The following is a 26,932-nucleotide window of genomic DNA, read 5'->3' as shown; positions in this document are numbered from 1 at the left end:
ATACCTGATGTCTGATTCTTCAGCTTTTGTATGGAGCAAATATGTGAAAGACTCACATAAAATACTGCACACCCAGTTTGGAACCCGAAACATCTGCTCTACATTGTCATGTGTCACGTCCACACATAACACTAGCTCACAATACACACATTGATTGTCATTGTTAAGTGTTTAAGTGACAGAACCAAATGACCTCTAAATGCTATTCTGGTGTCTGTTCAGTAAAATCTGAAAACCTGAATGTACTAAGTGAAAAAGTTTACTCTAAAACTGTCAAAAGGCAAATCACTTCTCAAGAAAGTGTCTTAAAATTTCAGAGATTCTTCAAAATTGAAGACATTTTCATGTTTCGCAAAATACAGTAAGCTTTGTTTCTAATATTCACAACAGAGATGAAATTACTAGCTATTACAATATATATATCTATATCTCTATATATATTGACACACATCACAGAGTGAATCTCACGAAACCTAAAGAACATTATCCAGGTCCAGAAATTTCACCTCAAAATCAAAGACATTTTGACAGATATTTTGCATTAAAAACAATCTCATTACCATAATACATTAAAAAAACAAACACATTCTCATTACTGTAATACATTTCTTCATTTTGGAGAGTAAAATATGACCTGAACATGTTCTTTATGAGATTCATAACTCCATAAGTACACTTACATTCTTGTCTTGTCAAATATAGCTACTAAAATATATTTAATATAACCTGAACACCATTAGAAGCAAGCAATTAACTTATACCACATTTAAACACAAACAATAAATAAACAGATTTGTCAAGACATCCGGCAGTTAACACAGTATGCATCATACTATCATATTTTCATTTTTATAATTTGTGATCTCTGCAGCAATAACATAATATGATATAATAATAATCTCTTACAGCATCTTACCCTGCAAAGCTTATGAGGTAACACTTTCATAAGGTCCCATTAATGTTTGGGATAGTTAATTAAGTTAGTTAATAAAAGATACAACTTTTGGCTTTTATAATGTGTTAGTAAATGTTGAAATGAATATGCTTTCGAAGTATTAATAAATGCTTTAGGCAGTTAGTTCATGTTAACTTATGGAACCTTACTATAAAGTGTTACCCTTCATGACAAAAAGGGAAAATTCAAGTCGAATCTTGGTTACACTTAATTTTAAGGTGTCTTTGTTACAGTGTAATTATACATATAAGTACTGAGGAATATTAATTAAGAACATGTACTTACTACAGGGTTAGGAATAGGGTTTGGTTTAGGGATAGTTGCATTTAATTATACATAATTTACTGCAGTAAGTACATGTAATGTGTAACTAACACTAAAATAAAGTGTTACCAAATCTTACGTTTACACGACAACGATGGACTAAAACGTTTTTCACGTACAGACGACAACGTTGTCAAAACAATCCCGTTCACATGGATGTGCGAAAACGACTAAAAACGCTGCATTATTCATGTCAGGCCAGTAGTTGGCGACGTCACTTTGTAACAAAACACTACGCATGACGTCACTGTGTAAAGTAGAAAAACGAGATTTTGCGAAAACGGAGACAATAACGGTTTCGCTTTTAAAAACACAAAAAACTCATTTTCGCTGTTGTTGTGTAAATGAACGGCCAGTTCCATTTTTAAATCGGTGTCGTGTAAACGGCCCCTTAATCTAACCCCGCATTTCAAGCTTCATTCATGCAGTAAATGTAAGAGATAAAACAGTAATGTGACATCCTACATCTGCTTATGAACCACATAATCTTCTTTCGCGAAAAGATTCCGAAAAAAAAAAGACTGCTTGTCAGATAAACTCAAACACAATTACTTTACATTTAATAACAATTTCACGATTACCGTGTGCTGCTGTTCAGTAGTTCATCATCAGTAGTCACCGCCCTTGTCCTTGCAAGTTTTGCCTAGTCTTTTAATCTTTAGTGTCCTAGCAGCCGTCTTTACTTATTATTTCCAACAAAAGCGGAGACACTTCAGGCTGAATGTCCTGGATTTTCAGCACCTGTTTTGTGTACTCTTCGTTCATACTCCTCATCTCGGTCAGGCACGCCATGATCTTTGGGTACAGCAGACTAGCAGGAGGAGAAGGTTAGACTGAAAGTGTAATCAAAGGAAACGTTTTCCTAATGAGATGGAGAGAAAGCATCCTTACTGTTTCTCTGGCTCGGTCCTCTTTGCCTCGATGTAGGTCTTCAGGGTGACAGCTAGTGTTTCCTGGTTACGGTCGACCACATTGTGATGCGTCACACCAGGGCGATCTGTGGACAAACATACATGTGAGAGGTTAAAGGCATAGATCACTCAAAAATGAAAATTAACCCATGATTTAGTCACCATCAAGTCATCCTAGGTGTATATGACATTCTTCTTTCAGACGAATACAATTTAATAGTTATATTAAAACAATGTCCTGGCTCTTCCAAGCTTTATAATGGCAGTGAATGGCCGTTTCTGTTTTGAAGTCCATAAAAGTGCATCCATCCATGATTAAAGTGCTCCACACAGCTCTGGGGGGTTAATAAAGCCCTTCTGAAGCGAAGCGATGCGTTTGTGTAAGAAAAAGATCCATATTTAAAACTTTCTAAAGTAAAATAACTAGCTTCCGGCCAAACGAAGTCTAAAGCGCAACTTATGCGAGTAATGCGGCGTACTGCTGATATTCACACTACGCTACTTCCCACGTCACAAGTTGCGTGAGTTTCGTTTTAGGAGTAAGTAGACTGCGTATGTTCGTTTGGCTGGAACCTAGAATTTACTTTGTAACATGTTAAATATGAATATTTTTCTGACACAAACGCATCGCTTCGCTTCAGAAGGCATTTATTAACCTAATATTAACCTTTATTAACATAATTTATGATGGAAAGATGCACTTTTATGGACTTCAAAACAGAAACGGCCATTCACTGCCATTATAAAGCTTGGAAGAGCCAGGGCATTGTTTTAATATAACTATTAAATTGTATTCGTCTGAAAGAAGAATGTCATATACACCTAGGATTTTCTAATTTTCATTTTTGGGTGAACTATCCCTTTAAAGGAAATCCCAAAAATGAAAATTAGCCCATGATTTACTCACCCTCAAGTCATCCTAGGTGTATATGACATTCTTCTTTCAGACGAATACAGTGAAAGTTCTGTCATCATTTACTCACCCTCAAGTTGTTCCAAACCTGTATGAGTTTCTTTGTTCTGCTGAGCACAGAATAAGATATTTTGACATTCCTCAAAATATCATCTTCTGTGTTCAGCAGAACAAATAAACAACCTGAGGGTGAGTGAATGATGACAGAACTTTTATTTTTGGGTGAACTATCCCTTTATACAGCGGCTCATGTGTGTTTATGTGTATGTTGAGCTTCATCTGAGGTACCTGGTGAGAAGAGCGAGATGGCCTGCATCAGCACATACTCCTCTTCATGCAAGCGCAGCTTGCGCAATGCGTAATGGAAATTCATCATAGGGTCCAGCAGATGGTGCTGAAAACCAGCTGTCCCGGTGGAGGAGGAATGAAGGAACAAATGACAAATTATGGGAAAGGATCAAGTGTAAAGAAAGCAACAAATTGATGCATGATGTATACTTGTAAATTGTAAACGCGATACATGCTGCAACATTTACTTTTTATTGACATTTCAATTTTAAGAGGAACACATTTTTAAGAGGACAAGAATACTGCAGTTTTGTTATTGTTAACTAAAATTAAACCTATTAAAAATCATTTTCTTTAATTGAAATTAAGATCAAATAAAAGAATTGAAAAACATACACTTAATAAACGTAATTTTACTACTAAAGCACATAACAAAATTGCGACAATTTAAAGGAAAACCGAAAATAATAATAAATAATATAAATAAATGCTAATATTTAAAAAATATTATAATAGTATAAGAATACTTAACACTAATTAGGTTTCTCTTTTATAACATAGGAGTCCTAAGGTATATTTCATTGAAGTATTAAGCACCTGTTTTAGATGTTAAATAATAATAATAATAATAATAATAATAATAATAATAAAAATCAATGTGCATAACTCTAATTATTTGGTCTTGTAAGAATAGATGGGAAATGTTTAAGTTCATTAATAAAATAATAATAATAATAATAATAATAAAAATAAATAAATAAAATAAAAAAGATGGGAAGATGGGAAATGTTTAAGTTGATATTGAAAAATCTGACTTCAGTGACTTATTTAGTACTTTAGTACAGGGGATTTACACAAATATGTCCATTTGAGATCCATTTAATCCCGCTGCAGGCTACAGGAGAAGCATTTGAGACTTAACAGGGATTTTGTTTGTGATTTTTCCTCTCTATGGCAGGCTCACGGCTACAGGGTAAAGCAGTCATGTCTGTCTGGTTTGAGGCAATGCAAGGGTTCATTAAATAGATTTGCTGTTGCGAATAACAGCTGTAAGCATTTGGTTGTCAGGGTGATGATATACAATTGGACATTCAATTCAGAATTCATTTTAAGGCTTTTATAGTGGCCTATTAAGGACTGTTGAGATGGAGAGCAATTAGTCAATATGTAATGAAATGCCAGTTCTCAAAATACTATGGAAACTTCACAGCCTTGAGAAGCAAATGTAAAGAGAAAAATCAAGGACGGATTGGAGCTTTTAATTATGTCAGCATGGGCCCTTGTTATGCCACATAAAGAAAGAAAAGAGATGCCTATGGTGACTGTAAGCTGTGGAAATGCTACAAGTTTAAGTACTGCTATATACAGTACATGCATATACAATATTAAAAGCACAAGACAATATAATGCAGATTTGATCATGTATATGTCTCTCTGAGTTATACTTATAAAGTCAGTAAAAAAAAAGTATTTTTACAACTATTTTCCAGCCTCTTACTGTCCCTAAGAATTAAACGGGTCAAAGACTTAGGGTCAAGACAACCTTTACATTAACTGGGATGTGGATTTACTGTTGGGTTAAATAGTTTTCAAAAGACAGTACAGACATTTATAGTGTTACAAAAAAATCTATTTCAAATAAAAGCAGTTTTTCAATTTTTTTTCTTTTGAACTTTCATCAAAGAATCCTGAAAGAAATCTACATCTATACCGTTTCCCCAAAAATAATTAAGCAACATTGCTGAATTAGTTCTGAAGGATCATGTGACACTGAAGACTGGAGTAATGATGCTGAAAATTCAGCTTTGTCATCACAGGACAAATATTTATATTCAAATAGAAAACAGTCATTTTAAATTGTAATAATATTTCACAATATACTAAATTTACTGTATATTTGATCAAATAAATAAGCATAAGAGACTTCTTTCAAAAGCTTAAAAAAATCTTACTGACACCAAACTTGGAACCATTAGTGTAAACATACTAGTAAACAGTTTTGGCAAATGCTCCAGTGCATATTTGTGTTTGCGCTCTGGAGAACGTCAAATGTATCCATTTACAACGTGTTTTTGCAGTGGTGAGTAATGTAGCCAATCACAGACATGTTTGTTGATCTCTTGAATGCAATGGCCAATCAGACGGGGTTTAAGTTAGTCAGAATCCCACTTTTATTTAGCAATGCAGCCTCACAAAACCTCTCATGTGTAGGCCTAGACATGATTTATTGTGCATCATTGACAGCTTCATTGATAATAACGGAACTTTGTGAGATCGCGTTGAACTGACAAAGCGACAGCATTTTAGTGATTGTAAAGGGAGAAGTCTTGGCTCGCTTTCGAGGCTACAGTCTATATAATCCATTCAATAAAACTTGTTTTTCATGCCACTAAGAGGACCAATGACCAATTGCATGCTGCAATTGCTATCTACATATAAATGCTGGATTCACTCTGCACGGGACAGAAATAGTACATGTTAAAATAGTAACGCATTAAAGCAATGTAAAGACAAACTAATAGATTAATAGAAAAATATTCAAAACCAAATTATTTTTTAAATTCTATTCCAATTATTGGTGATGACTTGTCTGGAACCGGGCCTGCCATGATGTTATACTTGAGCAGTTTGTGACTCGAATTTATGCAACACTATCAATGTGTTGCACTATCACTCTCTCTCCTCTCTCCACCTATATCCGGTGTGTGGTGAGCGCACTGGCGCCGTTGTACCGTGGCTGCCGTCGCATCATCCAAGTGGATGCTGCACACTGGTGGTGGTTGAGGAGAGATCCCCTGACATGATTGTAAAGCGCTTTGGGTGTACAGTAGTACATATGAAAGCGCTATATAAATGCCCGATTCTATTCTATTCTATTCAATGCTGAAATGAAACTGCAGCAGTCAGGTGATACAGGTCAGTGCTCTTTAAGTTATATACGTTCATTATTAGGGATGCACCAAATTATTAATACTCTGTGATTTTTGGTCAAACAGATAAGAGTTATACATCATTCCAAACTGTCACGGGTCTCTTACTCTTGTTTATGCAAACTCACAATAACAACAAAACGTTGTGCTTTTGTAAAATAAAGAAAACAAATACGCTTTCTGCCGTATCGTTCTCCGTGACCGGCAGCGCATCACATAAATGATCTGAAACTCAGCGTATGCTACTTACCTCACAGACATGAGAAATATAGCTATAAGATATATGTCATAAATAAGCATGAAGTTTACATGACACAATCCCATTTAAAGTCAAAAAAAAAAAAAAAAAAAAAAAAAAGAATCCAGAAACAGCTTCATAGAATCATTTTAAAGAAAGCCTGGCTGTTCTGTTCACTGGGGGTTTTTGCTCTATCTCCCTCATTACCTTCAGATATTTCCCTGCTGTGCTCCTAACACCTCTCTTGCACTGTAAGGGGTTTCTCTCACTCCTTCCTCCTGTGTTCTCCTCCTCCTCTTTCTCTCAGCTGGAGTTAGGGCACAGACCTTTTCACTGTCTCATTAAAGTAGTCCTGCTTTCTTTACTGCTTTGTGTGGTTATGAATCCCTGGCTTTCTTCCTTTTAAGCAAAATGCTATATTGTACTTGCAATGTTCACTGAGTGTAATGAACATTAAAATACTATTGCACATTCATCCTTTATACCTGATAAAATAATCCAGATTCATTGACCACTGATTTACATGTAACGTGAACATACAGAACATGATGTGTCCCGAACAAGTCAGGATGAGGAAGAGCTCGACATTTAGGGATGTTGTTAAATTCCGCTTTTTAGCTATTAGCTAGTTTAGCTAGTTTAGAGTTGCCGTGCAACATCACAAAGTACAGCATTAATGTGACTCATCCCAACAGAATTTAGAGTTGGTTGCATCCGTTTTATGATTTTTTTTTCCCTCTGTGGTCTTTAGCTCAAGTGTTATATAATGTGAAGTTGTTTTTGCACTGATGCCAGACTTCTGGTTTGGATCTATTAACAATGGCCCTTTTGTTTCTTTAGCATTAAATTCATTTTGTGACGATTGACCAGAAAAGTATGGACTGTTTTTGATTCAAAACGAAGTCTCTAATGTTCACCAAAGTAAAAAACAGCAATATTGTGAAATATTTCTTTTCTATTTTAATATAATTTAAAATTGATTCTGTGTGATTTCCAGCATCATTACTCCAGTCTTCAGGGTCACATGATTCTCCAGAAATCATTATTATATGCTGATTTGCTGCTCAAGAAGCATTTCTTATCATGATCAATGTTGCGCTGCTTGATATTTTTGTTAACACCTTTTTTTCATTCTGTGATGAACAGAAAGTAATTTTATTTAATATTTACTTAATTTTATTTTAGTAAAGTAATTTTGTAATTTTATAAATGATCAATTTAATGCATCCTTGGTGAATAGAAATATTACAACCCGAATTCCGGAAAAGTTGGGACGTTTTTTAAATTTGAATAAAATGAAACTGGAGAAATCCCTGTGCGTAAGGGACAAGGCCGAAGACCTTTATTGGATGCCTGTGGTCTTCGGACCCTCAGACGACACTGCGTCACTCATCGGCATGATTGTGTCAATGACATTACTAAATGGGCCCAGGAATACTTCCAGAAACCACTGTCGGTAAACACGATCCACCGTGCCATCTGCAGATGCCAACTAAAGCTCTTATCATGCAAGGAGGAAGCCATATTTGAACATGGTCCAGAAGCGCCATTGTTGTCCTGTGGGCCAAGGCTCATTTAAAATGGACTATTTCCAAGTGGAATAGTGTTCTACGGTCAGACGAGTCCAAATTTGACATTCTTGTTGGAAATCACGGACGCCGTGTCCTCCGGGCTAAAGAGGAGGGAGACCTTTCAGTGTGTTATCAGCGTTCAGTTCAAAAGCCAGCATCTCTGATGGTATGGGGGTGCATAAGTGCATACGGTATGGACAGCTTGCATGTTTTAAAAGGTTCTATGAATGCTGAAAGGTATATAAAGGTTTTAGAGCAACATACGCTCCCCTCCAGACAAAGTCTATTTCAGGGAAGGCCTTGTGTATTTCAGCAGGACGATGCAAAACCACATACTGTAGCTATTACAACGGCATGGCTTCGTCATAGAAGAGTCCGGGTGCTGAATTGGCCTGATCTTTCAAGTATAGAGAACATTTGGCGCATCATTAAACGAAAAATACGTCAAAGACGACCACAAACTCTTCAGCAGCTGGAAACCTATATAAGGCAAGAATGGGACCAAATTCCAACACCAAAACTCAAGCAACTCATAACCTCGATGCCCAGACGTCTTCAAACTGTTTTGAAAAGAAGAGGAGATGCTACACCATGGTAAACATGCCCCCGTCCCAACTATTTAGAGACCTGTAGCAGGAATCAAATTTGAAATTAGCTCATTTTGAGCATAAAATTAAAAAAATTGTTGTGTTATCTATTGTGAATAAAATATTGGCTCATGTGATTTGAAAATATTTAGTTTTAATTTTATTCTAATAAAAAAAAAACGTCCCAACTTTTCCGGAATTCGGGTTGTAATTTCTTTTTAAAAAATCTTACTGACCCTAAAACTTCAGTACTGTAGTGTATAGAGTATATGTGTTTTTGTTTTTGTTTACACCACCCAGCCCTACCTGACCCTGAGGTTCATGGAAACCTGTGCAGACGCTCACCTCGCATGACGTCATCCAGGCAGTACTGCAGCGGGCCGCACTCCCAATTGCCTGTCACCTCATTAAAGAACATGTTGAAGTGAATCAGAAGGATCTCAAGGGTGGCGCCCTTCAGCAGTGAGATCTGGTCCTCTATGATCAGAGCCCTGTCGAAAACACAACTTCATTATAGACTTGTATCAGTCAAGCTGCTTGATTAAAATAGCAATGAGCAAAGAAACCACATGTGACCGAACCACCAATGATGAATTTTTATATCATGTGTATTCACCTGAACATTGCAAGCGTCTTGCTGAAGTTGATTACATTCTTGATCATGTACGTGGTGAGGTCTGTAAAATGTGGCAAAGAGGTGAAAATGGCACCTTTAAGCCACTTCTTCTCTTTATTTTCAAGACTCTGAAAGCTGGAGGAAGGGGATGAGAGGGAGGTGAAGTTGGCGGTCCGCTGCACTGCATCTTCAGGCGCTGGTTTATGCATGCTTGCGTAAGAGTATTCGCTGGTTTTTGGTTCTCCACTGTACTCCACTGTACTGGATTTTTGATCCCGATCTAAAGGCTGCGGACATAAAACCACTGATAAAGACTGACAGTACTCATAAAGATGTATTTCAGTAGATACTAGGGGTTGAAGGACTTCAGATATTTTTAAGTCGACATTTATGTGATTAAAGTCGAGTCGACTAGTCGCTGATGACGTCATTAATGAACAAATAAGCCTGAACCTCGAGCTGAGACTCGAACACAGCTATGGCATGTGACACAGCGCTGCCTACAAGGATTTTGCTCCTGCATAACAGCTTATTTTTATCAGTTCTTTTGGCTTTGGGTCGTTATATTTCTCACAGGTTTCTGCTCGTTCTAAATCAGAAATAGATAAAGTAGCACAGTAAAGATCACATTTATATGAATGCATTAGTGAGAGAGCAATTGCGTGTGAATTACTTCTACCAGGAAGTAGATCTTAGATAGAGAACATTTGTCGCATCATTAAACGAAAAATACGTCAAAGACGACCACCAACTCAGCAGCTGGTAACCTATATAAGGCAAGAATGGGACCAAATTCCAACACCAAACCTCCAGCAACTCATAACCTCGATGCCCAGATGTCTTCAAACTGCTTTGAAAAGAAGAGGAGATGCTACACCATGGTAAACATGCCCCCGTCCCAACTATTTAGAGACCTGTAGCAGGAATCAAATATGAAATGAGCTCATTTTGTGCATAAAATTGTAAAATTTTCAACTTTTCAGTTTCTAAGCTATTTTATTAATAAATCACAGAACACTGTTGACAATGCATTTCTGCGCTCCTGAATGATTCTGTGTGCACGCGATCTGCACATGATGTGTGAGCTACTGTCTTTATGCGTTTGTGTTACAATGCAGCACACATTAGTTTAGAACAGCGATTAACTTACAATGTGTACAGTAAGCTGTTTAAAACCTGCATTCACCCGATCAACTTTGAGCATCCAGATGGTATAATTAAACATATCTTGTGGAAAGCTCTCGGGGTATGCATTTATTTGTCATTTTAACTGTTGGAAACAGAGAGTAAAAGTGGACTTGAAAGATTTCTTATCCTGTTGCGCCCTCTATAGGCCATGATCAGCAACTAGTCGACGTCAAGCTTAAAGCATCATGGCAGAGCATTAAAGTCGACTAGTCTGTGCAACCCCTAGAATATACATTGGTCAGGATCTCAATCGGACAAACTAAATAAGGTAAATATGTTACCCGGAACTGAATGAATTGGGCGCAAGTCATGTCGAAGGTCTTTTGATGTGCTATGAGCAGCTCCTGTATGACAGCTTCCTGTTGAGGAGAGAGAATTATGGGCTCCTCATGCATCCTCTTTCTCTTGATCTGCATCCTCCGCTTCTCCACGGCCTCATCCGACATGATCACTGAGGAAAAGAACCACAGGAATCATAGTGAAGTTTACACAATGTATACACCATGTTGATTAATATCTGCTGCTTAATATCTTTGACAATTAGAAAGTTCAAAAGAACAGCATTTATCTGAAGCAGAAATCTTTTGTAATAGGACTGTAAAATCGATTAATCTCGATAAATTTTATCTAACAAAAGTCTGTTTACATAATATATGTGTGTATGTATATATATATATATATATACTGTATATATATATATATATATATATATATATATATATATTTCTGTGTGTATACTACTGTCTATACACAGTCACACAGTATATATTTATACAAATATACTGCACAGACACACACACACACGATTAATCACAAGCTTTAAAAATAGCAAAAATCACTATATCTATGTTATATATTTTTTTTAGTTGTGTACTTACATTATCCCGACTGTTTCCAACAACTTTCAAACCAGGAGAAATTTGTAATTTAATTCGAAGACACGTTCCGTTTCTTTATTTCCGTTTTGTCGCCGTTAATGTCGTCATATCCGCGTTGTCCCTGGTTTCCGCTCGTACTGCCATAGCAACCAGAGCCCTCTGATAGTAACCAAGGCGACTGACGTGGACAACTGTGTAGTTCACAATGTCTATTTGCACGCTGTTGTTGTTTCGTTCAAACATTATGGACCATGGCAAGCAGACTTTGGATAAAAAAGGAGAACTAAAACGAGAATCAATATCAGCGCTGTGTTTTCGAGATGCCTAGAGCTCCCATAGACAGTATATAAACGAGAGCTCCACGTCCGAGACTTCAACCGCTCCTACATGTACTTTATTAAACAGGTGAGCACATTTACATAAAACTAATCAATGTTATATAGTTCAACAATGATAAAACGTTAGAATATGATCTGTATGTTATTCTAATGTTGATCTAGCTTACTGCTAGTCTCATACAGACAAACTAACACATAAATTTCAACACATTCAAATGCAGTTTAGTGTGATAGTGTAATGTTAGACCAAGTGAAACAGCGCTGCGTTACCTCACAAGTTTAATTTGCCTAATAAACTGACCTGTGAGTTGTAATTCTGCACTTGCGTGTAGTTCGGTAGAATGAAATGTCCATATTCCTTTTATATCCGCGGGACTCGCGTCGCGTGTGGAGCTGATAGCTGTCTCTTAGCAATCCCGACCTGCTTCATATCACAGTCATGATAAAAACATTGATGTATTCAGTCATCCATAAACATTATTAGATCGGTCAGCTTGACGTTGACGACAAGATCCATAATTCTTAGCAAATGTTGCGTCATCAAACTACGCCTTTGTTATTGTAAGAGGTTAGCGACCCCTAGTGGCGAAAAATTCCATACTGTACGTTTAATCGATTTTACAGCCTTATTTTGTAACATTATAAATGTATTTCTGTCACTTTTGATTAGTTTAATGCGTCCTTGATGAATAAAACCATTTTTATTATACATTAAACATGCTTAATAAATTACACATTAGGGGTGTAACAATATATCGTGTCACAACATATCGCAATACAAAAATGCAACAATATGCATTGTAATGTCTGTGTGTGGAAAAAATTCAAGTTTACAGAGTTTCAGTGTCAGTACTACATTAACCTACAATATATACTGTTGAATATAATGTATAATAATGCAATGGGGGAATATTTGTGGGTCCTGATAATGCCACATGTCTTATGTTACCAGTAAAAAGTGGCATACATTATTTTAAATATATATAGTCAGTGAAAGAGTGCAAGCATATTCATCTAAAATAATTCTGTATTTTCAGCTTCAGAACAATGAATATTTTTATGCTGGTGTCACCATTGTCCTGTGCATTGGGTTATCAGCACCAAGTCCATTTTACACCCACAATGTAACACCAAATTTACCATTTTAAGAAACCAATTTTTTTGTTAACCTTTTACCATATGTCTTGAAGTATCACAATAATATCGTATCAGTATTGTGATATGTATCGAATCGTGACATGAGGGTATTGTTACACCCCTATTACACATGCAAGAACATGAAATAAGGCTGACAGGCTTAAGTGATAAGGTACATCTGCAGAACATATTTAAACACGTTAAATGCTGGTTAACGCACAATTTTATATTAAAACGGCTTGACAACCGTACGCAGTCTAGAGACTCATCCAATCTAGAACAAATTATCTGGGGGGGGGGAAGAACCATTCATCATTCTACTATTATTAGGATGATAAATATAACCATTAATCGAACATTTGTGTCTTTAATCAGGTTGATGCTGCTATTTCATAACAGAATATGACACTCTCATTGTTTTAATCTGCCATGAAGGTCCTTGGGAAAATGAAATGGCTAAAGTGGTGTGTGAACAATATGCTCTGTGTGAGAGCAGCGATCAGTTAGGGAACATGAAAAGTAGGACTCAATTAAACTTACGCTCCCTCTTCATGCCGATTGAGAGGCATTTCTGGAGACGGCAGGACTGGCACTGTCTCCTGTTGCTCTTGGTGATGACGCAGGCATTCTGAAACGGGCAGCTGAGCTGTGCGGGTCGCTTCATGGCGCGCCTTACAACAGGAACACACAAACACAAAGTGAATCAAACTGATGCACTGACTGTAGAACAAATAGATGCCACAAGATACTTGCATGACTGTCTACCAGTGTCAGACATTAACTTAATTAAAGGGCAAATTATTTTTTCTAACCACAGGACAGACTGCATGCTGTCCATGTCTATTTGTCAAATGCTTCAATTAAATGTAATAAATTGAGGAATGCTACAAGGACTGTTTGACCCCTCATTTTAAATATCTTTCAGTGGCATTTTTGCCTCCCAAGCCCTGGTTAAAGTAATAGTTCATCCAAAAATTAAAATTATTTCCTCACCGGCATTTCGTTACAAACCTGCATGACCCGCTGTCTGTGGACCACAGAAGATATCTTGAAGAACATTTCAACACAATTTGTTTTTGTCCATACAATGAAAGTCAATGGGATCCAAAATACCACTGTCTAGTAATTATGACAGAAAGATTAGCAAAGTGAACGGGTTTCTTATATCGTTTTCTGAAAAATATTTTATTTGTACAAATATCTATTGTTGTGCGCTTCATTGCCGCCACCTCACAGTGACACCAGCATTGTTCACATTTTTTAAATATGCTGAAAGCACCCTGGGAAACAAACAATTACTGTATGAATGCAGTTGAACGCACGAAATTTGTTGTGATGCGTGTGGGTTGGTCACAAAATATGCTACTGTACCCTATAATTATTTTTCTCTTTTCAAGTTTGCTTTCACAATTTTGATCCAAATCACAACAATCAAAAACAGAATGATGATTGAACAGTTTTTAAAAGCTCTGTGTACATCCTGAAGGTCATATTTCACATTTCCTGTTTAGGAGGAGCCTAACCCTAACAATTTTGGAAAAAAACGGAGGAGGAAAAAAAAACATTTGACGCATACATTTTAATAAACAAATCCCTGATGTCCTTGTTTTGTTCCTACTGGTCGAGTTAAAGGGATAGTTCACCCAAAAATGAAAATGATGTCACAATTTACTCACCCTCAAGGCGTTCCAAACTTATAAACAATAGGAGATATTAATCCAGTTCAGTTTTAACAGTGTCACATAAGACACTTGTTTTAACCGCTTTATATTTCATAATAATTTTATGTATATTAGAGTTTTAATAGGTGAAAATGTTGTCTTAGTCATTGTGTATGCATTTAAATGTTACTGGGTCTGCCTGTCATATGAGTGATCACATAAAGTAGACCAGCATAAAGGAGGCAGGATGCCAGTCAAACGGAGGTCACAAACACAACAGCTAACTGGTGATCACCCACTTGCTGGATGCAAATGGACTCCACACTGATGATGTAAAGTCCGCGAATCGTTTCTTTAGGACAGTTCGTTTCGAAGAACCAGTAAAAAAAAAAAAAAGATTAATCGGTTCCTTACGCAATGATGTCACTATGCATTTCTTTTCTAACAATCATGCCATGTTATATCAATGACACATTTAAATAAAGTCATTTGTGTCAACGCATATTCAAAAATTCTAATAAAAAGTTATTTGTGTGAACGCATATTGCTGATAATTGCCTTTCATTCCTTAAAGGTTAATGGTGCTTGTGGTCACGGTTTCATTTGCGGATCCTTTATGTCGAATACGACTGACCAATATTGAGTAGCCTACATCTTGGATAAGATTCCTAACCTACAGCACACATTACAGACAATGATGCGCAAACGCGGATATGTTCTACATGTCTAAAGTATATAGAAAGAATAATCCAGTCGAATTAACTCCTTGATTTCGCTTAACAACTAAAGAAAATCTGCATGCACAATAAACCAGTCAAATTCAGGTTTCTCCAAGTTATAATAAAAATGTAGGGCTATTTAATAAAACTAGACATAAGAATATTACCATTACGTACATAGTATCGTCAACTATCTCATCAGACAATCTTCGACAGTATGTTGAACCGGCTCTTTTTGAGTCAGGTGTTCTACCTCAGCTGTGTGTCTTACGTCATCAACCTTTAACTAAAGTTTGATTCAATTCGTTTAGTGAACCGGCTCGACTGGTTACTTCAAGAATCGAATATCACTACTACACACTTTTACCAGCCTACGTTTTTCTAGTTTTATTGTGTTGCTTTAAGTTTCATTTGAATATTGTAAATACACTTCATTTATTCACTTTATTACTGTTGTTTATTACTTTTTAAACACTCCCAACCTCACAGTTTAATCAGACCCCATTTTTAACTCACCTAACTCAGTGAATGACAACTCAAACTCTCATTGCTAATCACGTGGCTTCAGAAGATTCATATAGACTACTTTATTGACAGCCTCTTTTATAGTAAAAAAATCAAAATAAATAGAGCAGTGCAGATGTTCTGCTAAATATCTCCTTTTGTTTTCCACAGAAGAAAGAGGGTCATACAGGTTTGGAACGACATACTCATTCAGGCGAGTAAATTATCTTCAATTACAACAATTACAGCAGCTGAGAAATATCTGTTTGCTCACTCACCTGAAGAAGCCTTTGCACCCCTCACAGGTCATGGCGTTAAAGTGGTAGCCTGTGGATTTGTCACCGCATACTTGACAGATTTTGGGCTCATCATCCTCCTCTGTTTCTTCCTCAGACCCATCACTGTGTCCCGAGTCGCCCAGGGGAGAAAGCTCCTCCATTTCTTTACTCATCCTGATCTGAAGTAAGCACTGCAACACAAGGCACAAGTCACTAAATCACACATACGGCTCATTACCACCAATATGTTTGTTATGTCAACAAATAATATGAATTCATGCAGAGATTAGCTGAATAGTAGGCTAAATAAAAAAAACGAAAACCCAAAACTGCTGAACATCCACAAATAGGCTACATTTAATAAACTACTAGCTACATATTTATTTCAAATGACTCTGAAGAAGTAATGTGGTGATGGTTATGGTGTACAAATATTACGACCACAATCACTGTACTGCACTACTGTTAATACTAGCTCCTGCTTTAATCTTAACCATATTGCACATCCTCGTAATATTTGCATAACCTCAGAATCTGCCTCCAGCAAACAATATACAGAGAATTATATTTGCACTGCCTCAGTACAGAATGTTAATATTCTGAATTGCCTTGGTCGACTCATTTCACAAACAGCAACTATATATATATAAAAAAAAAAAAACCAAATAGGCAAATATATATATAATCTCATCAATGACAAGAGCTTGATGGAAAATAGCATTCTTAGTTAAATTGTAATATTTAAATGATGGTAATATTAGCACATATTATTTAAATATATGTTTGTACTCTATTGACTAACTCTATTTGAACTGCTTCTAAAAGGACAGAAGAGAAGAGAGAATGTGACTGCCATTATACACAATCTATAAAACAATTCAAAAGCATCTGGTATGGTAATGACAACATCTTGAACTCTTTTTATTTCTGTTAAGAAAGAGATACAATTGTTAAATGGTCTGACACTGATTCATTCCTTTTATGATCCACCTGTACATAAATGCCTTCTTTAATTTCTATTCAGACAAGCCAATGAACATTACAATAGCGTTTTAAACTCACAAATATCACATCCACACTTCACACAAATAACAACATCTAAACAACCTTCCCAACAAACCTGTTTGAACATTCAAATGAGAAAGTCACAGTGAATAAAACATGCATCATTCATCACATAACCATTCCACAGTTAGTTGCGAGTAGGCTCACGGCTGTGACTTTAAAACGTAAAACAGAGCAGGTGTTCAAAGTTCAGGAAACATACCCTTTGCACGATCCGTGTAACGCAGAAATCTGGAGTGCGTCCTCCAGGGCAAGACCTTTATCCTAAATAAGCCATTGAAAGAACGCAGCGCATACACACACACACACACACACACAATGAAAGCTGAATGTATGTGTTGCCATGGTATCCACATGGGACCACTAAGCATTGGTCAAGTCTGACTCCCTCTAAGCCATAATCCAGACGTGAAGCAGCATATAGTCTATATGATTATTCAGGGTTGGGTGAAGGTGCATGTCTAATTACAGATGAAAAATAAGACACAAAGTGAACAGAATTGTCCAATAGCAAAATGCACTATTTTTCATTTTTATCATATTGAATAAAATAGCCAATTTGTTTTTACAAATAATTTAATCATTTTAATTTGATTTGAAAAAAATAATTCTATATTTCATTTTAAATGTCAAATCAAAGACTTTTGTGTAATGAATTAACATTTACATTTATTAATTTAGCAGAAGCATTTGTCCAAGCAAATTACAAATTAGATAATCATAGAATATCATAAAATAAATAATTTGTAACATTATAAATGTTTTTATTAATAATAATAATAATAATAAATACATTTCTAATGTTACAAAGGATTTCTATTGCAAATAAATGGTTTCTTGAGCAGCAAATCATCACATTATAACGATTTCTGAAGGATCGTGTGACACTGAAGACTGGAGTAATGATGCTGAAAATTCAGCTTTGCATCACAGGAATAAATTACATTTGAAAATATATTCAAATAGAAAACAGTTATTTTAAATTGTAGGCCTATTACAATTAAAAATCTTACCAACCCTTAAACTTTTCGACTGCAAACTTAATAATAATTAGGCAAACAGAATCAATTAATCCAAGGGAGCCACACCAAATATCGATTGTATACTACAATAGTAAAATGCTATATGTGAAAGTATGTAAAAGTGCGGAACAACAGAGAAGGTTTAGTTAAATTGATTACAGTTGGAAGGGAAAATCTGACAACTTTCTCGGCTGCTCGTAATTCCGAAATAAATTCCCATCTACCAACACAATTTTTGAGAGTGGTTACGTAAAAAAGAAAGTGGATAACTTAAATTTCAATTCGCTCATCACACAAAGTTTTCATATGGACTTGAAATATAGCACACAATTTATAGGCTATTTTTCATTTCATTTCAATTTAGGGATCTTGACAGCCTGGACACCATCCACTATCATTTGGAAAAGATCAGCTTTAATATTCTGCCGAACTTCTACTTTTGTGTTCTATGAAGGTTTGGAAGGATATGACAGCACAAACGATGACGGCATTTTCTTTTTGGGTGAACTAGCAGCTAACATTCTGGCAAGGTTCTCTCAAAGATATGAACAAATATTGTTCCCGTAGGGTTTGAAGTTATCGGGGTTTTAATCATTTTTTCAAAACATCAGCACAAAATTATAAAAATTCATGACATGTTTTTAACTGCAATTTTTTTCAAAGAACATTCAAAAGTAACATTCGTTAATGTTTGCAAAATGATAAATTGGAATGTTCCTTTAACAATCGCATGAACAAGAAAAAAAAAAAAAAAACATAAAAAAACACTGGACGTTTTGAACTTTCAGCTCAAAACACGCTTTCATAACTTAATAAGAATGTTTGAAAAACGTTTTTGAAACATGTTTTTGCTAGCTGTGCTAAGCAATCATCTGCAAACCTGAAACTATTATTATTAATCCTTAACTATTATCTAACTCAGTGGTTCCTCAGCCTAAAATAACTATCCTACCATATAATATTTTTTATTGCGTATATTTAGAAAATATATAAAAACATCAACATATGAGCATGTCCAATCGAATATAAATAAGCGAAACAAAAATGATATATTTCAAATATATATTTATACAGATATTTCAGTTTCATTTTTTTAAGTTAGCCTATAAGGTCAGGTTTGAACAAAGCAAATGAGAAACTAAAGAAAAAATGTAATTGGAGTTGGTTGTTAGCTATTTAAAGAGTTAAGTATCAATCTTTAAATGTGTTTTGTTCCAATGATTCCCACAAAGTAATTGGTTCAAATCACTTACTGAAACAAACGTTATCATGAAATAGGCTACACAACAAGGTTCTTGTTCACTTTATTTATTTTGAAGATCTGAGGTGAATTGTTGCTTTTCAGTACAGCCGCGACGTCACATAAATAGAAACCATTTCTAAAATAGAATCATTGTGTGTCGCCATCGCGGCTGTTTATTGTGATGCATTCATAATAAATTCATGCTGCTGTTTATGCTTCATTTGTTGTTTGCTCATCTACATTTATATGGGTCAAAATCACTATAAAGTGCCTTTGGTGTCCTAATCAGAATCATTCAGTCATCATGATGCAAAATAATGAAATTCTGAGGTTTTATGATAAATCAACAAACATGTACACACATAGAATTACAATGATAAATCTCTTGAAATGTGTCTTGCAGTTAACATGCTGTTCAAATGCAGCGCTCTGTTGTTTGGACTTTCAGGAAAGTTGCTTTTCCCATAGGGAAGTATGTTACTGTAATTGCCTTTCGAATACACTAAAATATGGAGTCTTTGATTGGATGTATGTGACTTTGGCATGTTGCACACGCTGCTCAGCTAACTTCAGTGGGTGTAAAAAGTGGTTAAATGAAAAAAATATATATACAGTACCAGTCAAAAGTTTGGAAACATTACTATTTTTTATGTTTTTGAAAGAAGTCTCTTATGCTCATCAAGCCTGCAGTTAAAAAATAAAATTAAATAAAAAAAAACAGTAATATTATGAAATATTATTACAATTTAAAATAATGGTTCTCTTTTTTAATATATTTTAAAATGTAATTTATTTTTGTGATGCAAAGCTGAATTTTCATCAGCAAGTACTCCAGTCTTTGGTGTCTTATGATCCTTCAGAAATCATTCTAATATGATGATTTGATACTCAGTTATTATCAATGATGGAAACAGTTGTGCTGTTTAATATATATTTTTTGGAATACTTTTTTCAGGATTCATTGATGAGTAAAACGTTAACAGCATTTATTCATAAAAACAGCATTTATTCAAAATAAAAACATTTCTAACAATATAAATCGTTACCATCACCTTTTATAAATTTAACGCATCCTTGTTGAATTAAAGTACTAATTTCTTTAAAAAAAAAAAAGTTATTGTTCCCAAACTTTTGACCGGTAGTGTATATTGTTACAAAAGATTTCTATTCTAAATAAATACAGTTCTTTTAAACTTTTTATTCGTCAAATAATCCTGAAAAAAGTATCTCAGGTTATAAAAAAAATATTAAGCAGCACAACTGTTTCCAACATTGATCATAAATCAGCATATTAGAATGATTTCTGAAGGATCATAAGACACCAAAGACTGGAGTACTTGCTGATGAAAATTCAGCTTTGCATCACAAAAATAAATTACATTTTAAAGTATATTAAAAAAGAGAACCATTATTTTAAATTGTAATAATATTACTGTTTTATTTAAAAAAATTTAACTGCAGGCTTGATGAGCATAAGAGACTTCTTTCAAAAACATTAAAAATAGTAATGTTTCCAAACTTTTGACTGGTACTGTATATATTTTTATATTCTTATTTTTCTCAAGTTGTTTGATAAAACAAGTAAATTTTATCATTTCTATGCTATTTTCATAATAATATTAAACACACATGTACGTTTAGTTTAACTGGGTTGGGGTGCCGAAGGAAAAAAAGGATAATTTGACTTTTATCACCAAAATTACATATTTCAAGTTTTTCTTTTTCCTTGAAAAAAATTCTTCACGCCTTAAAATAGCTTGAATGTAACTCTACACCCTTGTTTCATTTAGTATAAGCGGTTCTATGAATATGAAAATTACCCCCGCCTCCACTCACTCGCACCAGCTCAGAGATCCACTCGTTGACGATCACACGTTGACCTGATTGGACACAAGGTAGTTTGTGCCGTCAGAAACACCAGCGATTTCAAACCGTGTTTTCGAGACTGTCTTTGGTTCCCTGCAGTTTTAAAGAGAAAATACTCAGCAATGGTATCGACTTATGAATTTGCACATGGTTTGTCTTAAAGCGTATTAAAAACACCACATAGAAATATAAACAACATTAAATGCTTGATTTCACCACAGGAGGACTTTTATGCTAACGATCATGCAGCTGAACTCTGTAAGGTCAGCATGAGTTCATTCTGGATCCAGAGAGCAATAACCTGTTGGTTAAGTAATGTGCCTTTTCTCTGAGAGTGTTTTCCTGTGCCTTTATACAATGTGAGCAGAGGTTTTTATTCCTTCCCCACAGCTCCAATTACCCTTCTTCTTATCTACTCAATCCCCACATTAGCAACGCCTCCACCCTTTCACTATTCACTTTCCCTTGTGATTAAAAACACCGTAACCCACTACCCTCTGGATTGTTTGCAGTATGAAAATCAATTTTTTGAACAAATCAACAAATCTATCATATATCATATTCAATGATATTATTGGTCTTCTTCACATGGTCATCATGTCACGTCAATCTGTATCACGTGTGAGTGAGGGAATAATTGAGACAGACTCTACTGTGATGTTAACATAGCCTTTGTTCACAGACGTACATCACAGAGTTCTTTAATGTGATGTGCAATTACAAGCACACTGAACGGACTTCACCCAAGTGTTCTTCCTTGTGTATAATTTTAACCATAGGCAGACAAAGCATATTTAAGTGTTCATTATTCACAGGGTCTTGTCTCTCTACTCTGCACTCATTCACTTATTGAAGTGCTAGACTGCATTTCATCAATCATTTATAGACTTCTGCTCTTTATGATGACATAATGCTGTACGCCTGATGACTAAAAGTTCAACCTTAACCGTAATTGTTCATTATGGGGTTTAGGAAAGAAACATTTCAGGGAATATTAATTGTTATATTTAGGCCTAAGTGCATTTATACACACATTCCAAGAATTTTGACATTAAAAATGCTGTTGATTCTTAGGATACATTAAAATTACCAGGAAGTTAAAAAATATATAATCAGTGTTCAGTGTTATATAACCTGCTGTCAAACCTATTGAAATTCTTTTGTTGGGGAGGGGGAGAGAGACAGGAAGACAGAGAGAGAGAGAGAGAGAGAGAGAGGAGATGATGGGGGAAGGGACACTCACTAAAATCGCATTAGGGACAACATTAACAGCCTGCAATGACATCCTCCAGCTTTAATAAAGGTGAAAATGCATGTCATTATGCATGAGTGGTTTGATACATTGTAATTTTCATTTAAGGGTACACTGTTACCCCTTTTCCACCAAGGCAGTGCTGGTGCCGGTTCGGAGCCAGTGCCTATACTCGCGATCCAGTTCTTTGTGTTTCGACAGCCAAAGAACCGGTTCTCGGCCAGGAAAATTGGTTCCACAGCGGCACCAACTCTTTGCTGGACTAGAACCGTTCTTTTACCACGTCATGCTTACGTCGGGGGCTGGGGGCGGGGTTATTGTCGAACTTCGTCTCGAACGTATAGTAATCCAGACGAGCGGCACAAATGTGTTCTAAACGTCTTCTTCTGACCCCAATATAGGATCGCAAAGCCAGGAGAAACATTTGCAGAAAGACGATGTAGTCCAAACATTGTAATTGTTATGCTTGAAGTTGGGAAAGCTAAGACGTATGGCAACGTACACAGTGACGTAACGACGTCGTTCGCTGGGCTCTCTAGTCAGTGGAAAAACAAACAGGTTCTGAGAAGGTTCGCAAGTTGAACCAACTTTGAACCAGCACCAGTTCCGAACCAGTTCTTTTTTGGTGGAAAAGGGGTATATGTAACTTTTCTTTAGTTTAATTAGTCTTTGGTATGGTTTGGGAGTGGCAGAGGTTAGTTGTCACAACGAGCGAGGAAAAAAATTTGATTATAAGTATCTTTTCAATGAGATCTTCTTCACTTGATAAATCATTATTAATGTGCTGAGAAGACTTTAATCTCTCAAAGGATTTAATCTCCAATTTTTTGTACAAATTTAAGGGCCATAACAATTATTTGCACATTCAATTAAAGAGATAGTTCAACCAAAAATGAAAATTCTGTCATCATTTACTCACCCTCATGTTGTTCCAAACCTGTACGAGTGTCTGTCTTCTGTTTTAGATTATTTTAAAAGAATGTTGGTAACCAGACTAACAGCACACGTTGACTTCCATATTTTCCTACTATGAAAGTCAATGGCTACTGTCAACAGTTTGATTACCAACATTCTTCAAAATATATATATTTTTTTGTGTTCAGCAGAAGGAAGAAACTCATACAGGTTTGGAACAACTTGAGGGTGAACAAAAGGTGACAACATTTTTGGGTGAACTATCCCTTTAAGTACAATCTACAGGCTTGAGGCTACCATAGTTTAGTGTATTCGAAAGGCAATTACATAACATACTTCCCTATGGGAAAAGCAACTTTCCTGAATGTCCAAACAACAGAGCGCTGCATTTGAACAGCATGTTCTAACTGCAACTAGGGCGACACGTCTGAAACAGGCCAAACTACACAAAGCATTCCTCAGAGATTAGACTAACTGAAACAGACTCTACCAAATATTGGGTTTCGGGATTTTTTTGTTTTTTGTTTGATTAACTAAACCTGCTGTGATGCTGGTATCACAAGAAATCATGGAGAATAATCACAAACACGTACATTTGTCAGCTTACGTTACTGGAAAAGGTCTTCTTCCACAACAACCAAATTAAATTGAATTAAATAAAGAATTAAATACAAAGTTGTTGCCTTCAAACAGAACTGTGCTGAATGTAAAATGCATTATACTTCATCATTCTACTGCACAAGAAGTTCACACAGCAAAAGCTGTGTCAAAAAGCCATCTAGCCAATATCTTTATAGATTTATTCTTATTCTTTAAGGGAAATAAAACAAAGTACACATATGTTTTTGCTGAAAATAAGAAGTTATCATCTAAAACACAAAGTTCAGGCAAAGAGTTAGTTCATTAAAATCTCACAAATTCTGTTTTAGTTTGAATGAATATTTTGCGCTGGTATGATGATATAATCAGAACATAAATCTGAGCATATGCACACATTGTTTTCAGTCTGGCTTTCTCTGTGTGTTTGTTGGTGACATAATGCTTAAAGCTCTGGTTTCTTTTAGAATCCTTTTTTTGTGAACTAATTGAGCCTGACTCGTAAGTTACTCCATAACTGAAGCTACTTTCGTGTCTTGTATCAGTCCACCGTTTATCTCTCTTTTCATATTTACGTGAGCAAATAGGCCTACAGTCTACAAAACTGTTTCCTATGGCCTTAGAAGACTTCAGCATTAATTTATGATCAACATAAGATTCTTTTATAAGCTTCTAAGCTCAGAGTTTCCAGTTAAAGCAAGAAAACAAACACATTCACTGAAAAAAAGTGTGCTGGATTTAGACTAGGCCTACATGATTTAATAATGTAGCCTACATCGGTTCCACATGAATCAATTAAGTTAAACAAACATAATTTGTTCACATAATTTCAACATCATGTAGTTTTTAAGTAACCCAATTAAGTAGTCTCAAAATGATTTTAATATGGTTCCCTAACATGATTTATATTTTTGTGTCACATAACTGAATTATAAGAACGTACTAACTAGCTTCCAAACTCAAAGCTATAGCAAAAGCACATATTAACATTCTAAATGCTAAGCATGAAATGCCCTTTGAGCTACAGTAAGCAGTAATAACATGTGCTGTATCAGACCACAGCCTAATAATTCCAACATAACATGTCCCCCTTTTCCTTTTCTCACCTTGCAAAAAACACTTAAAACAACACTTTCAATATTTTTTGGACTCTCCTCCTTAAGTCCCAAGCAATAAAGCGAGCTGGGAACTACAATTTCAGCACAAATAATTTTCTAGTATTGATTGGTTCACATTAATTAACCCTAAATAATGTAATCTAGATTACACATTTTGTAGAATTACATTAATCGAAAGCAAAGAAATCAAGTTTAGAAGAGAAACACAATTTTCATTTTGTGTAGATCGCAAATAATATGATTGAGTAAATTGGACAATCTGTGTTTTCCTGTTTTTCCAGTGTAGCTATGTAAGATTAAGGAACCAGAAGAGACACAAAGAGCTGAATGAGAACTTAATTGGATAGATCACGCCAAAATGAAAAGTCTGTCATCGTTTACTCACCCACGTTGTTCCAAACCTGTATGGCTTACTTTCTTCAGTGGGAAACAAAGTATAAGATATTTTGAAGAAGGTTGAGAACAACAACTAACATAGAGCCTACTGACTGACTTTGTATGGACAAAACAAAAATTATCTTATGTTCCACAGAATACACTCAAAGTTTTGGAATGACATGAGGGTGAGTAAATGGGTGAACTATCCCTTTTTAATAGAAGAAGAACAGGGTTACAGATTAATAATAATAATACTACGTTCATCACAGCTTTATATTGCTGCTAGGCTGATTGCTAGGCTATAATGTAATGGGCTTTTTTTTTTTCTTAGTAGAAGCTGTAAAATAATATATAGTTATGGAAAGTAAAGTTATTTTAACTTCAAATTTATCATGTGCATAGTTTGGTAAGTAGCCTATATCCAATAAGCAGGATAATGTAGTCAGCCTGTCACTACCACAAAATAAACCCTTTCTGGCTTGTAGGATTTTAATTTAATGTAGCCCTAATGAGTAGGTTATTTCTAATAACTTTATTTAAGTGATGTATAAACGCAATATTACACAATATGACACAGAAATAAATATATCAACACAGCTGTTATTAAGAGCTTATGCCTACATGACTGTGACAGCATTTTATATAGGCTATACCACACATTATAATGCACACATTAAGCACTTAACAACTTCTGCGTGACTGTGAATCAACTTCTGCGACTAAATGAGCTCGAGAAATTATTGTGATAATAGAGTAGCCTACATTAATACCGACTCAAATAAGATAAGCCAGTGGAGGGGCACTGGGTTAAAGTTAATCAACCTCAGACGACTGGACTGACTGGTTTTTACAAGGTCCGCACAGATTTCACAGCCTCTGGAATCGCGTTGATTATATTCAGCTGCTGAATGGCTGTTTAAAACATTATAATGACAGCAGAAGTTTGTAAAGCGCTCGAGTTGTCTATTATATAACCTTCAGACGACGCCTCAACAGTTGCAGTATATTAAAATCCCCTCAAACACACACCGTGCTGAAATTAATTCCCATAGTTTACAAGCGGCAACATTTATTTGTACTGCAGGTTCAAGAGACAGTTGTTGTCACGTCTCGCGATCCACTTTACTTTTGTAAATAAAAGCATAGGCACTTACCATGTCATATCAGCAGGACATTCACGTAATGCCTCAACATGACCATGCAGACCGAGCTCTGACATGAATCAAGTCACGGTAGGTTCCACATTTACTGATTTACAATCCTGATTTTAAAGCACGTATACAGCACACAAGATCGAGGACTAACAGAGACTTTTACTTCCTGGTTACAGATGTCCTGAGAAGGACACGCTGACGGGAAAACATGTCGTACGGTCTCGCTATAGAGACGAAAGCAGTTGCTTATTTTCCTAATTTTCTGATCACTCAAAAGATAGGACCG

The 26,932-nt window shown here is 35.6% G+C and overlaps 1 protein-coding gene across 2 annotated transcripts; it reads right to left on the bottom strand.

Annotated features, from left to right (window-relative positions):
- Nucleotides 1-200: 200 nt before the first annotated feature.
- On the bottom strand, nucleotides 201-26,932 carry nr1i2 (nuclear receptor subfamily 1, group I, member 2). 2 transcript variants are annotated; one of them, XM_084420732.1, is made up of 10 exons: nucleotides 26,647-26,932; nucleotides 17,304-17,365; nucleotides 16,037-16,227; nucleotides 13,415-13,545; nucleotides 10,803-10,972; nucleotides 9,334-9,620; nucleotides 9,063-9,208; nucleotides 3,392-3,508; nucleotides 2,171-2,276; nucleotides 201-2,090 (listed from the first exon to the last, which is right to left on the bottom strand). In XM_084420732.1, exons 3-10 carry the CDS (start codon nucleotides 16,207-16,209, stop codon nucleotides 1,946-1,948), a joined length of 1,275 nt encoding a protein of 424 aa, XP_084276858.1. In that variant the 5' UTR covers nucleotides 16,210-16,227; nucleotides 17,304-17,365; nucleotides 26,647-26,932; the 3' UTR covers nucleotides 201-1,945. The 2 variants fall into 2 exon arrangements, with proteins under 2 accessions (XP_084276858.1, XP_084276857.1); XM_084420731.1 differs by lacking the exon at nucleotides 17,304-17,365.

Source organism: Rutilus rutilus, assembly GCF_951802725.1.
Source record: "Rutilus rutilus genome assembly, chromosome: 10".
Classification (NCBI taxonomy): domain Eukaryota; kingdom Metazoa; phylum Chordata; class Actinopteri; order Cypriniformes; family Leuciscidae; genus Rutilus; species Rutilus rutilus.
The sequence above is the reverse complement of the archived record's forward strand: the minus strand, read 5'-3'. Positions and strand labels throughout refer to the sequence as shown.